The 12543-nt window shown below is 32.7% G+C and overlaps 3 protein-coding genes across 3 annotated transcripts; all 3 read left to right on the top strand.

Moving 5' to 3' along the window:
- The first annotated feature begins 8475 nt into the window (after nt 1-8475).
- On the top strand, nt 8476-9369 carry LOC134231773 (uncharacterized). The gene is made up of 3 exons (XM_062713738.1): nt 8476-8552; nt 8638-8896; nt 9277-9369. Exons 1-3 carry the CDS (start codon nt 8522-8524, stop codon nt 9359-9361), a joined length of 375 nt encoding a protein of 124 aa, XP_062569722.1. The 5' UTR covers nt 8476-8521; the 3' UTR covers nt 9362-9369.
- Nucleotides 9370-9389: 20 nt separating this feature from the next.
- LOC134231753 (uncharacterized) lies at nt 9390-10759 on the top strand. The gene is made up of 3 exons (XM_062713712.1): nt 9390-9549; nt 9804-10613; nt 10707-10759. The coding sequence occupies exons 1-3, from the start codon at nt 9390-9392 to the stop codon at nt 10757-10759; spliced, it is 1023 nt and encodes a 340-aa protein (XP_062569696.1).
- Nucleotides 10760-10778: 19 nt separating this feature from the next.
- On the top strand, nt 10779-11480 carry LOC134231754 (apolipoprotein L3-like). The gene has a single exon (XM_062713713.1). It carries the CDS (start codon nt 10779-10781, stop codon nt 11478-11480), a length of 702 nt encoding a protein of 233 aa, XP_062569697.1.
- Nucleotides 11481-12543: the final 1063 nt, after the last annotated feature.

The following is a 12543-nucleotide window of genomic DNA, read 5'->3' on the forward strand; positions in this document are numbered from 1 at the left end:
TACATTGGCATTTGTAATAAATGCTCTTTTCAATTCAAATACTTGTTTATATCATTTTTGGCAAAAACAGAGCAGAGCAGATTCTGGCAGAAAAACGGAGGATTGGTATTTGATATAAAAATAGACGATTGTATAAAAGATATGTAGGCATTCAATACTCAGTTTATATGGACATAGTATATTTAGACATACTATAAGTATTTTTGTGGGATGTGTCCTAATTAATGACCTTGAATTTTGGTAAGAGTTATCTCCCCTTTTTTTAATTAGTAAAATAAAATCAATTGAAAAAAATTAGACGGTAATTTTTTTTTTCAATTATCATTTTGTTTTAAATATTTTAATGCATCTTTCCACCACAGGATTTACTTATATTCAAATTATTTGAATTTCTATTTTGAAAAAAAAAAAGCTTTTCCCCATAGACTTCAATAGAATCTTTGTTAATTAACTACTCCTTAATTAATGAACTTTTTGAAAATTTCTCCTGGGCAATCCTTTTCCACTTCTAAATTCGTTAATATAATATCAGAATATCGTGTACTTGACGGCCATTTAAGGGTAGAGAATTTGGTCCCATGAGGGATTGAAATCCTTAAATCCAAGAGAGGAACGGGGAGAAAAAGAAATAAAGAGTCTTTTCTCTTTGAGATTTGCTTTCTTTTAAATAATTTTTTTAGCTATTTCTTATGGAACGCCATATACGACAGCCAACTGCTTACTGCCAACTGTCAGCTGCTTACTGCCAGCTGCCACACATATTTGAATAAATTTTATATTTGTATTGATATTTATAAAATTACTTGCCCTGTGGATTATTTGAAGATTAATCTATCAGTTGCGGATTCAAGGGTGGGGGCATCCCCCCTAAATTCTCAAAGTTAGCGTAAATCAAATATTTTACCTTGTAGACCTCATTTTTACCCTACAAAATCCCTAGAATTCGGGAGCTTCGCCCCCTGGTAACCCACCAGGGCTTTTCCCTCGACCCACTTGGGGCCTCAAGACCTCTAACTACAAATCTTGGATCCGCGCCTGTTTATGGATGGCAACACGTACCCAACTCCCCTCTTTTTCTGTTTTTCTTGTCACATATATATTAAGATAAATTAAGAAAAAAAAACAGACAACAACTATATGAAAGAAATAGCATAGAAAACTTTCCCTGAGGAAAGCTCTGGGAATTCTTTCCTCTTCCATTACCATTGCTTTTTTCCAAATCTTGTTTGTTTGGAGTTTTTTGTCAGATTCAAAGAAATGGAATTAAGGTATCGTTACCCATTAGAATTTTTGAAAAGTGCAGAGGGCTGCATTTATTTTTATTTCAAACAAATTGATTGGATACACATACACTAAAGTCGTTTTTAACTCTTTTGTCAAAAATAGCAGATCTGTAAAAAAAAAAAAAAAAAAAAAAAAAAAAAAAAACCTTTTACCTAGTCCATTAACTACAAAATGTCTGTGAAAATGTCAAATCCAGCATCTTAAACAACTCAATTAGTGTGCATCCTTAGATGTATAAATCATGTAGGTTTGGTCAATAAAGGGCTCACTATGAGGATCCTCCATGAATCACTAATCATGTAGAGCATATGTTAAACACGAAAACTGCACTTAAAACTTAGGCCTGGGAAAGCGGTACTGAATCTGACGCTGACTCGGACCCCGCACTGATGGTATCAGAAAAGCTATATCCAACTTTGTTGAGGTTAGCGAAAAACCATGTCAATCAAACATTATTAGAGATGATTTATTTTATTTTGGCAACCAATTCTTCGGTTGTTGTTAGTCATAATCGCAAAGTATAGTTATCATCAGTGATGCCTATTTTTCCAAGTTTGATCATTTTAATTTAAATCTTATGTGATTGGAACAAATATTTGTTGCTGTGAACATCATATATTTTCTTTAATACTTCTGTTGGTTTCTACAATTACAAGTAATCGTAATGTAGAACTTATATTACGATTTTTCGTAATGTAGTTTAATTACGAATATGCGTAATATAGCAGATTTAAGAGACTATATTACGAGTTTTCGTAATCCAAGACAAATTCAAGCATTGCAAGAAATTGAGTGGCGGGTAGCAAAGTATGGCTTTTAATACGAGATGTCACGGGCGATAACTTGTACGACACTTACTGAGATTTGAAATTCTGTGTGTTTTAATAAGAATTGCACGAACAGTTGAATTATGAAACGAGGGTGTGATTTTTAGGGTAGACTTCGGAAGAAAAGTAGGGATTTCGGGTGATATGGACCAATGCTACATGCTTGAGCGAATATTGAAATTTACTGGAAAATTGGTCTTATCCGTGGGAAAATTCCTATAAAAGAATAATAAAAGAAATTGTCCACTCATCCATCGCTGGCGGTACTTTCTTCTTAAATTTCCATGCTTTCTGATAGGCGTAACTGACCAATCTGACCGCCTGCTATCATAAGCCGTGGAATCTGATATATAACTGACGTCATTCTTTGCTACCCACCACTCAATTTCTTGCAATGCTTGAATTTGTCTTGGATTACGAAAACTCGTAATATAGTTTCTTACAATCTACTTTATTACGCGAATTCGTAATTTAATTACATTACGAAAAATCGTAATATAAGTTTTATATTACGAAAACTTGTAATATTACGAATTTTCGTATTGGACTGGACTGTTATAATGGACATTGGTCAGCCAATGCTGTTTATAATAATATGCATGGATCTTCAGCATTTATGGTTTTTAGAGCAAGATATGCACATATAAAACATGTATTCACCGATACTCAGGAATACGTGTAAACCTAGCGAATTGCTCACCAAACACGCTACAAAACTTTAAACTAATGTATATCATGTATATTCTATCATTTGTTACTATAACTGTAATAAATTTTTACCGTGGTCTCGGAAATGGTACATATGGAGATCCGTGTCTAATCTGTGACTCTAATGCATAAAAAAAATATCGGATAGCAGTAAAATTCCAAGCATGTTTCCATAGTATTTTTGTGCTACTCACTCGTAACGAATTTTATTTAGCTGATTGGTCAGTTAGAAAGTATCGCCTGTGCCTCGATTAGCATATGAATTCATTCTTACGTCAAAATATCTAGTTCCGTCGATCTGTTTATAATGGGAAAGGGCAACTAGATTTTACATTTCTTTGAAAAATAGCATGTGGGCGCAGTTAGGTACAATTTTCTCCTTTCACATATAGGTAGATTTTTAATGGAATACAGTGACCAGCCAAAGGAGAAAATTGTACCTATCTGCGCTGGTATATTTTAAGGGCTTCAAAGAGAGGGGCGGGGTTATAATGCAATGGGAATTGAATGTAAACATGATACCCCTACCATAATATAAGATCTAAATCTTTCAAATCACGTTTCTTTTTTTTTTGTTAAAAACAGTATTCTATAAAGGTACACATATCAGTGATTAGTTACATACAAAAATTTGAGTAAAATTAAGACATTTAATTTTTTGTCAATATGCGAGGGGCCGCAAGTCACCTCATCCTTTGACTATCTTATTGTTTTACTTGCAGAGTTCACTTGTAACCGTTTTTACTATTTTTAGTAACTTATAGTATAGCTCAAATTGTCACTGTTGTTAGTATTTATAGTAAAATTTAATGATCATTCACAATACTTATTATACCCTTAAAAAGTGAAAGGGTATTTTACGTAAGTCTGTATGTTACGCTTTGGTATACCAATCTCTTATCTGCAACTCCTCTTTTATCACTGAGTGAAATTAAATGAAACTTTCACACAATCTTTATTAGATATTGCTATTGTGCACCTCCTATCTTATTTTTTGATCCGACACATATTTTGGGTTTCCCCGCCACAGCATAACATAAACTTTTCTGTTGTTATCATTTTGAAGGCGGGAGGTAACATTTAGTGAGCCCATTGGTCACAGTACCTCTACTTCAGTGAGAGGACGGCCATGCAAATTGAATGTAAAAAAACATAAAACACTATCACCGCAAAATAATTGTGTTAAACATATAATGCTTAAAAAACTATAGTTAATTGTATATTGAATACTGGTATATAATTGTTATTCAACTTGAGTTGATTGTATTGACTTTTGCCAATCTCTTTGACTTTTGATTTATCTCTTAAGTTCTTACAGAGGTTGCAACGTTGTACCATGCCTTAGATCACACTAATAATGCAAGATGGATTACGAATAAAGAGCAACTGTTTTAAAAAAAAGGTATATAAAAAATATACTGAATATACATACATTCATAGAAATTCAGTAATATTCTTTTTAAATTGATTTTAAATTGTGGGGTTGACATACCTAGGAAATCACTCATTTTAATATCAATATGGTTAAGTAAGAAGTTAATACAAGAATACCATGAAGTAAAACCATTTTGGTGTAGTGTTTTAGAGCAGTTAAAAGCCTCACTAAGCAAGGGAAATTCACCATCTAGATTCTCTAATCTATGCCAGTATAACAACATATTTTTAATGACATCAAAATGTAAATTCAAACGTCCTGGCTCAGATCTTACAGCAAAATTGCTGCTTTTACCATGAACCATTAGTAAATGTTTGTAAATTTTAAGATTTAGAATTCCGCCTTCTAAGCTTTTGTGAATTTTGTTATATTTGGATTTCTCTTAAATTAAGAGGTTGTTGGGTAAAAAAAAAACCATAACTCCGAACCATACAGAATAATGGGTTTAATAGTGTGGTCAAATACATTTAAAGCAGTTCTAATTGATGCATGGATTAAATCTTAGAAAGTTTTTTGAAGTTTGTAATAGGTTTTTTGGCTTTGTTACAACAATCATTTTTAGCATTTCTTAGTGTTACAGATGCATTAACAGTCAGACCAAGATACTTGTATTGTTTAACACATTCAATATAGTTGTTATCCAGATGGAAGGGAATTTTAACGTGTTTACCAGATGAAGTGAACACTATAATTTTTGTTTTCTTTGTATAAACTTTTAAACACCAGTCCTTACAGTATGTACTTAGTATATCGAGTTTTTCTTGTAGACCTTCAGCAGTTGGGGAGAGAAGTACCATGTCATCAACATACATTAGGCAATGAATGGACATAGATGAATCATTGTTTAATTTTACAAACTTTTAGAATTTGACAGATAATTTGATTGATCATTGAGATAAATCTTGAATAGGTTTGGGCTTATGTTATCACCTAATCTAACCCCATTGTAAGAACGAAAGTGACTGATTAATTTGTTACTTAGTTTAATAGAAGAATAGCTTTAAGAATACATATCCTTAACAATTGAGTAAAATTTAGTGCTAATACCAGCTTTTAGTAGTTTAAGCTTTAGACCAGCATGGTTTATACTATCGAAGGCCTTATGAAAGTCAACAAAGCAAGCATAAAGCTTCCCTTGTTTTGATTTGCAGTGTTTTACAACAAGTGTTTTCAAGACAAAAACATGATCTGAAGTTCTAGCTTGTTTTGTAAATCCTATTTGACAAGGATTAATTTTATCATTGCATTTTAAATATTTATCTAATCTTGAGTTAAGAATATAGTTAAACAGTTTGCCAATTGAGCTGGTTAATGTGATTCCTCTATAATTGTTGGGATCAATAGTGTTGTTAGATTTGTATACTGGAGTAATGTACCCTTCACACCATTAAGAAGGATAAAATGCTTGAGTTAAGCAACCATTAAAGATTTTCAGTAATATTGGTACCAAGACCGTTTGACCATGTTTAAGCATTTCATTATATATTTTATCAGTACCAGCTGCCTTACCATTTTTTTAGTTTACCTATTTCTTTACTTATTTCATTGAGAGATATTTTGTAATCAAGTTCATTAAATATGGGTGTTGTTGTTTTTTCAGCTTGTTTTAGTTGGTCTTTAAGAAACTGATCTCAATCGAGGAAATCCTCATGAGTTTCATTCAATTTTTTAAAGTGGTTTATTAGAACTGTTTAATAAAGGCTCAATAAATCAAACACCATGAATTGTTTTAGATAATACCGAACATATTTGTCTTCACTTCTGCATATACTTGTATAATTTATAGCGATTCCGTGATCCAGTGGTATGTCTCCCGCTTCACATATGAAAGGTCCCTGGATCTCGATATATGTATACATTTAATAATTCTACTAATTCAGTCAGGGGGATCTGACTTTTTCCCTAAGCGGGGGACACGAATTCTCTGAATTAGCTTGTTTTATTATTAAAGCCCGCACGTATTGTACCTATACAAAATAGGTGCCTTCTATATTTTTAATAATCAAGTACAAAGTAAATACTATCTTTCAAAACTATTAACAAAAAAATAGGTTGTAGCAGGCTTGAGGATTCACCAAGGGTGTATTATCTTTCGCAATACAGAACATGACATATTTAAACGGACACAGTCATCGTACCTTATCAAATAGGTTGTGTCAGGCTTGATCAACAGGTAAGTTTTCATTGTCTCTTTAATATTAAGCAACAATTTTTCGTTGTTTTTTCCCCTTTTTTAAAAATACAATATATACATTGCATGTTTATCAGATTTTAGTTGTTAAAAATCATGTGAAATTTAAACTGTACTTTTTAACGTACCATTCTTTTTTTATCAAGAAATGTGTATTCAATGATTTGAATTATTATTTAATGCTTTATTTTCAAAAAAGAATAAATGTTAAATAAAATCTTCGAAGATATTTGTTTGAAAGAAAGCAATTTAATGTACATTAATCGTAAATTAAGATACATCTGGCCACCAGATAACACAGAATTTATGCACACAAACACAACTAATAAGTACTTATCTAAGTTGCCCTTTCAAAAGTGTAGCACATGTTTTGTCATTTAACAATCAATAATGAACTACCTCACTAACTTGACAGTGAAATCAATAATGTGCAGCTATTCCGAGGTCGTAGAAGCATTGTAGTGTTTATACAGAAAATCTATATTTGCTGACTTAGCGCACGATACCTTTTTGTCTTTTTATTGCCCGTGGTCTTTAAATACCTTAATCATGTTAATTATTGTTTTGTCTTTTTTTGTAAAACGTGTACATTTCACATTGATGATCACCTCTGATCTGCTTTTCAAAAGCTTTGTTGTTCAATATTTTGGTTTGAAATATGTAACGAAGAGGTTTATATGTGCTATAATATTTCAAACACTCAAAATATATGCTCATGCTATAAAACTTCTCCAGTTAAGAGTCCTCATTAGCATAATTGCAGTGAAAATGATTTTTTGCTCTTAAATTTGAAAGATGTTAAATTGTATGTGTTTACCTTATAACAGGTCAAACGTATCACTACCATTGAAGACAGACTATGCACATTAAACGTAAAGTATACAAAATTTTTGGATCATATTGCTAGTTTTCTCGTTAACTTTAATATTAAGAATGGATGTAAATGGACTGGAAAACAAACTGAAAGAATATTTTGCTGTGTCTGCACATCCTCATGATAATAACGAACTGTTTACAATCGTCGGGAAATTTCTTCCAGGAGATTATAAACATGGAAAAGTCCGCAAAGAGCTGTCGATATTTCAAAAAAGACTTCAGTATTATTTCTCCCTATTCAAGGCGCAAAAATTTAGACCGGAAATGACAGTACATGAGGCGTTCAGACGAGATATGACTGTTCTAGAAGATGGACGGTTTCCACCAACTCTGCGCGAGTTATATGCGATAAGTGAGTTTCTGGAGCAAAAGATCATACTCTTGAAAATTACTGCTGGTTGTGAAACAGTCAGTGGATTCTATATATCACCGCTCCTAAGAGAAACGTCGAAAACCGACAAAATTATACTTCTACTCACTTTTGTAAATGGTGAACCGTACTTCCAGCATCTTGAAGGAGACGCAAGAAACCTTACAAAGTGTCAAGTAACATTTATCAATGAGAACCATGATTTGTGTCTTGATAAGCGATTCAAAAATTCATTTCAAGAACTAGATGCATTATTCATTTTAAAGAAAATTGAGGGACTGACTACAAGTTCTTTGGATGAAGCTATGACGACGATCACAATATCCGAAACAGATAAAACGAACATTTTTGTTGTGTTGAGTCAGCTTGTTTACGGCTCAGAATGCATGGAAGACTTCGTCAAGGATCACGTTATTACCCATATGAAGAGTGATGATTTCTGTGAAATATACCAAACTTTTGTTTGTTTAGATAAATTCGAAGCAGAAAAGAAGGCATTGGAAAGGATGTCTGAAGGCAAGGCAAAAGATGCAGAACTTGCAGATTTACGAAGGAGAGCTTTTCAATTTCATCTTGATCAATGGGATACTGTCAGCATAATGGATTATTTTGCAGTTGCAAGTGTATTCAATGTTGAAATTTATGTTAAGAGGGGAGAGGAATATAATCTTTTTCTTCCTACTTGCAGTAGTTTCTCTAAAATATTTTCCTCGCCAATCTACCTAGAAGAAGCATCCAGCATTGCGTTGATTCCTTTAGTGAATCACAACAGTTGTGCATGTGTTTGTCGAAAACCATTAATATCCGGCCGATTACCAATTTACCAAGAGATGGTCGAGGATTATGTCATGAAAAGACTTGGTAAGTCTTGGTCAATAAATTTCTTCATATTGAATTTATTCTTATGATCATTTCATAACTTTTCTCATTGATTGTTCTTTTTTAGCTTTGGAACCATGCTGCCCTGTTGGAAGACACGGCACTCATAGGCACTTCTCTGCAATTCAAGATTCTCAAATTGTCCCCAACGACCAAATTTCCTCCTATCAGATTCCTTTGGATAGACACGTAGAAAAAGTTATCGAAGTGTTGGATACACAAGGAAGAAAACTGGATCAAATAAATGGTGGAAAAGGTTCCGTAGAACAATGCCTTAGCAAAGAAATTTTTGGAGATGAGAATAAAGTTTCATTATTTGAGTCAAGGTAGTAAACAAGCTGATTGAATATTTATCTTACATGTCAATCCTCATACAATAATCAGATTAAATAATTATGATTTATCAGAGATCAGGTGGATATCTGTATTGATTCTATACCTAGAGCCTTAAATGGAGTTCATATTGTTGATGATCGAATAGCAACACCATTTTCAGCACAAATGGAATAACGTATATACATGTAAAACCTATCTAAAACTATTTGCAATTTCGAGTCCAACAAATTCTCTTTTTCTCTGCGTCCTTTACAACAGTATTTTCTTCTGCTGATGTACGATAGTATATTTTATTACCATGTGATTTTAGAATATAGTTTCTTTCTCATTATTTTTTGTTTAATCACTGATTTTCTTCCATTTCTTTCAGGTTTTGTTTGAAAAAAAACAATGAAACCAGAAGAAATATTGGCAGTCGTTGCAAATTCAACAGAAAAGCCGGTGTTTGTTTTTAAGTATTTTCCAGAAAATTATTCATGGAGCATGATTGCGCCTAACTCAGCAACACCAGGAGATAACTGCTGTCGATATTACATCACCATTTTCTACAATGGACTAACCGGATATTTTGATAGAATTGTTGCCAGAAATGGATGCAACTGTAAATTACCCTCACCTGCAGTTGATGTCAAAACTAAAATAGGTAATCTATGCTAGATTGACCCTCTAAGTTTCAAATTTTCCTGTCCACGCAAGTACAAAGAATAATTGGAATCATTTAATCTTTTACTTAATCTTAATAAATTTTAAGAGATATGCCCATTTGGATTTGGAGAGCTTTTTTTCTATATTACAATAAAGTAGTATTGAACATATATTAAATATTTATCGCGTACTAAGATCGATGAAAATCCATGTACTTAGCAAAAATTTATTTTAAGGTAAATCATTTTTTAGATCTTAAACGAGACGAAAAGAAAATTCTCGTGGCAAACAGACATAGACCACTCCTGACGTTTCTATCCGATGATGTTATGATAAGCAAGGACTTATTTACTGATGAAATTAGACGTGTACCGACAGTATTTTCAAGATATTCAGATATCCCTTTGTTAACAAGTAGGTACGATATGCAGGATAAGGAAATAGATTTTATGTCCGATTACAGCTACTCCTTGTGTAGATGTGTAAGCAAGGACATTTTTGGAACTGAAAATGAATTTGAACTTGTAATGAAGGAAATTGTGAATGAAATTCGTAAAGAGCCTCACTTATATGGTAAATTTATGCGATGGGACAAGGACGAAACAGAAAATGAAGAATTTTTGAAAAATTTTACATCAAGAAAAAGAAAGAAACTAGACTTCTTCAAGAGGCAGACGACTGTTGAAAAGGAACAAGCACTTTTTTATGCTAATCGAATAGAGGATGGAATGGAAATGGAAGATTTAGAACTCCTTGCAATAGCCACATGTTTCCAGGTTCCAGTATTCGTAATTTGCGTTGAAGAAGACAAAGGAATAATTTCAACATCCTGGAAGGAATTTACACAGCTAAGAAGAAAGCACAGACCGAAACACATTAGAAATATTGCACGAGAACATTGTTGTAATAAAGATGGCGATGGCTTTAGCAAATTTTTTATAATGGTGTATAGAACTTTTTCAGGACATTTTCATCGAATAGTCAAAAAAAATAAAATTTGCAATTGTTTGATAGACCAACCTACAGTACCGGAAATTGAATACCACAGAGTAAGCAGAGCAGGTGGGTAATTGTTAATAAGTATTCATTGAAATTTGTATCATTTTTAAAAGGACCGGTGTTCTATTTCTAAAATCCATATATTTTCATTTTTAGATGAAAATATCTTTGCAAAAATGAGGAGTATAGAGAACAGACTCAGCCCTTGACAATTGGATACGATGTAACATGGCACTTGAAATTCTTTGCACAGAAATTATTGATGGGTTAGAATGCAGAAGGAAAAATGTCAATATCGCATCAATCGTTGGTTCTTCTGTGGGTCTGGTGGGGGCCGCCCTTGCTGTTGGTGGACTTGTAGCTGCTCCGTTCACTGCAGGGGTGTCACTTGGTCTAACAATAGCTGTTGGAGTCGTAGGGGGAATGGGAGGTGTCACGTCAGCAGGATCAAAAATTTCAGAGTTTATTTTAAATAAAGCGACCGTATCCCAAATGGAAAGATACCAAATGAATTTACGAGAGCGATCGCGATGTCTTGAAAAATCCATCAAAGCTGCTGAAAAAGAATTGAAAGATCTTTTAGAGGCTGAAGATTATGTTGAATGCATGGATAACAACGCCCTGGAAATAGCAACATCTGCACTTAGATCGCTCACTGTTGTCCCAGTGATTTTGCTACGAATTATTGCCAGGGTCATTTCTTTTCCAGACATGATTCTCGTTCCCCTTTCTGCTCTCCTTGATGCAGGAATTCTAGTGTTTTCCATATATAATCTCGTTAAAGGGTCGCGGACGAGAGAAACAGAGCGGTTAAGGACAATCCGTACCATGCTTAAAGTTTCAAGAGGGCAAATGCAGACTTGGGGATATGGAAACCAGAAAAAATGGGAAAACAAAATAAATGATATTCCTACAAATCCCAACACTTAGTAGCACTTTCGATTGATAAATGCGAATAATATCGATAGCTACGAAAATCATTTGCATTAAATAAAGATTACAATACTATTATGATAATAATGAACAATCAATGAACATTATATAGTTACATGTATATCGAATAATTTGATTTTTGTGTTCTTTTTATCATTTTGCTTACTTATTATTTAGTTAAATAGATAGGATTGATATATCGTTTTTGAAATAAATTCGAGATACTGTTTTATTTCGTTGATCATATCTTAGTCGTAAATTTTTTTTTTCTGTATGAAGATCTTCGGAAATTGAAAAAAGTTTACTTTGATTTTTTTTATCGCAAATTATATTGTTCTTTAGCATTACAAATACTGAGAAAAACATACTAATATCTTTTATCCTTTCCCTCTTGCCTTTGTCTTTCAGGGAAATCGTCTAAGCTAGCTAGCTAGCATAACACATTTTTACGTTGAAAAAACTTTTTCTTGAATTTAAAATAAGCTTTTCTAGTTAATTCGAGGATTTTTAATGAAAACACTTTGGATTTCAAAACTCACCTCAACTTTCCCTTGTCCTAATACTTTTTTTAATTAACCATACAGGTTTATGATTTGCGGGGCCGTTTGTATACCGCTACCAAATATAAGCACTATAAATTTTAAATAAAGTTTTATAAAAATTTATACAAAGTCCGAAAAATTAATTTAGACAGAAAACCAGTGATTTATATTAAGTCCGAAAAGTCATACTGGACTCCATGACATGCCTATGTAGTGTACAATGATGAATCTTTCAAATGTGTAAACGATTGTAAACTAATGTGAAAGATTGAAACTATTTCTTCCCTTTAAAAAAATAAAAGTTAGATCTTTTTCATAAGAAACCCAATATGCTGTTTTGTAGAACCTTAACATTTTGTCTCTAAATATATCGTGTAGATGTTCTTCATTGCATCCATACTTCAAATTTTATTCCAAACTTACCCTGGGAACGATAATTTTATAGCTTTTGAACACATATACTCGTCTACTTATATCAATAAAGATGATCATTTTCAAGTTGAACTTAATAAAGAACT

The sequence above is a fragment of the Saccostrea cucullata genome, unplaced genomic scaffold, assembly GCF_032062105.1.
Source record: "Saccostrea cucullata isolate Sc308-1 unplaced genomic scaffold, CSIRO_AGI_Scuc_v1 ctg170, whole genome shotgun sequence".
Classification (NCBI taxonomy): domain Eukaryota; kingdom Metazoa; phylum Mollusca; class Bivalvia; order Ostreida; family Ostreidae; genus Saccostrea; species Saccostrea cuccullata.

Bases quoted from the DNA above. Each gene is read 5' to 3' on its own strand.
- LOC134231754 (XM_062713713.1), top strand. From the start codon at position 10,779: ATGGCACTTGAAATTCTTTGCACAGAAATTATTGATGGGTTAGAATGC.
- LOC134231773 (XM_062713738.1), top strand. From the start codon at position 8,522: ATGGTCGAGGATTATGTCATGAAAAGACTTG. The intron at 8,553-8,637 runs GTAAGTCTTGGT...GTTCTTTTTTAG, and splicing joins TTATGTCATGAAAAGACTTG to CTTTGGAACCATGCTGCCCT. The intron at 8,897-9,276 runs GTAGTAAACAAG...CATTTCTTTCAG, and splicing joins GTTTCATTATTTGAGTCAAG to GTTTTGTTTGAAAAAAAACA.
- LOC134231753 (XM_062713712.1), top strand. From the start codon at position 9,390: ATGATTGCGCCTAACTCAGCAACACCAGGAGATAACTGCTGTCGATAT. The intron at 9,550-9,803 runs GTAATCTATGCT...ATCATTTTTTAG, and splicing joins TGATGTCAAAACTAAAATAG to ATCTTAAACGAGACGAAAAG. The intron at 10,614-10,706 runs GTGGGTAATTGT...TTTCATTTTTAG, and splicing joins CCACAGAGTAAGCAGAGCAG to ATGAAAATATCTTTGCAAAA.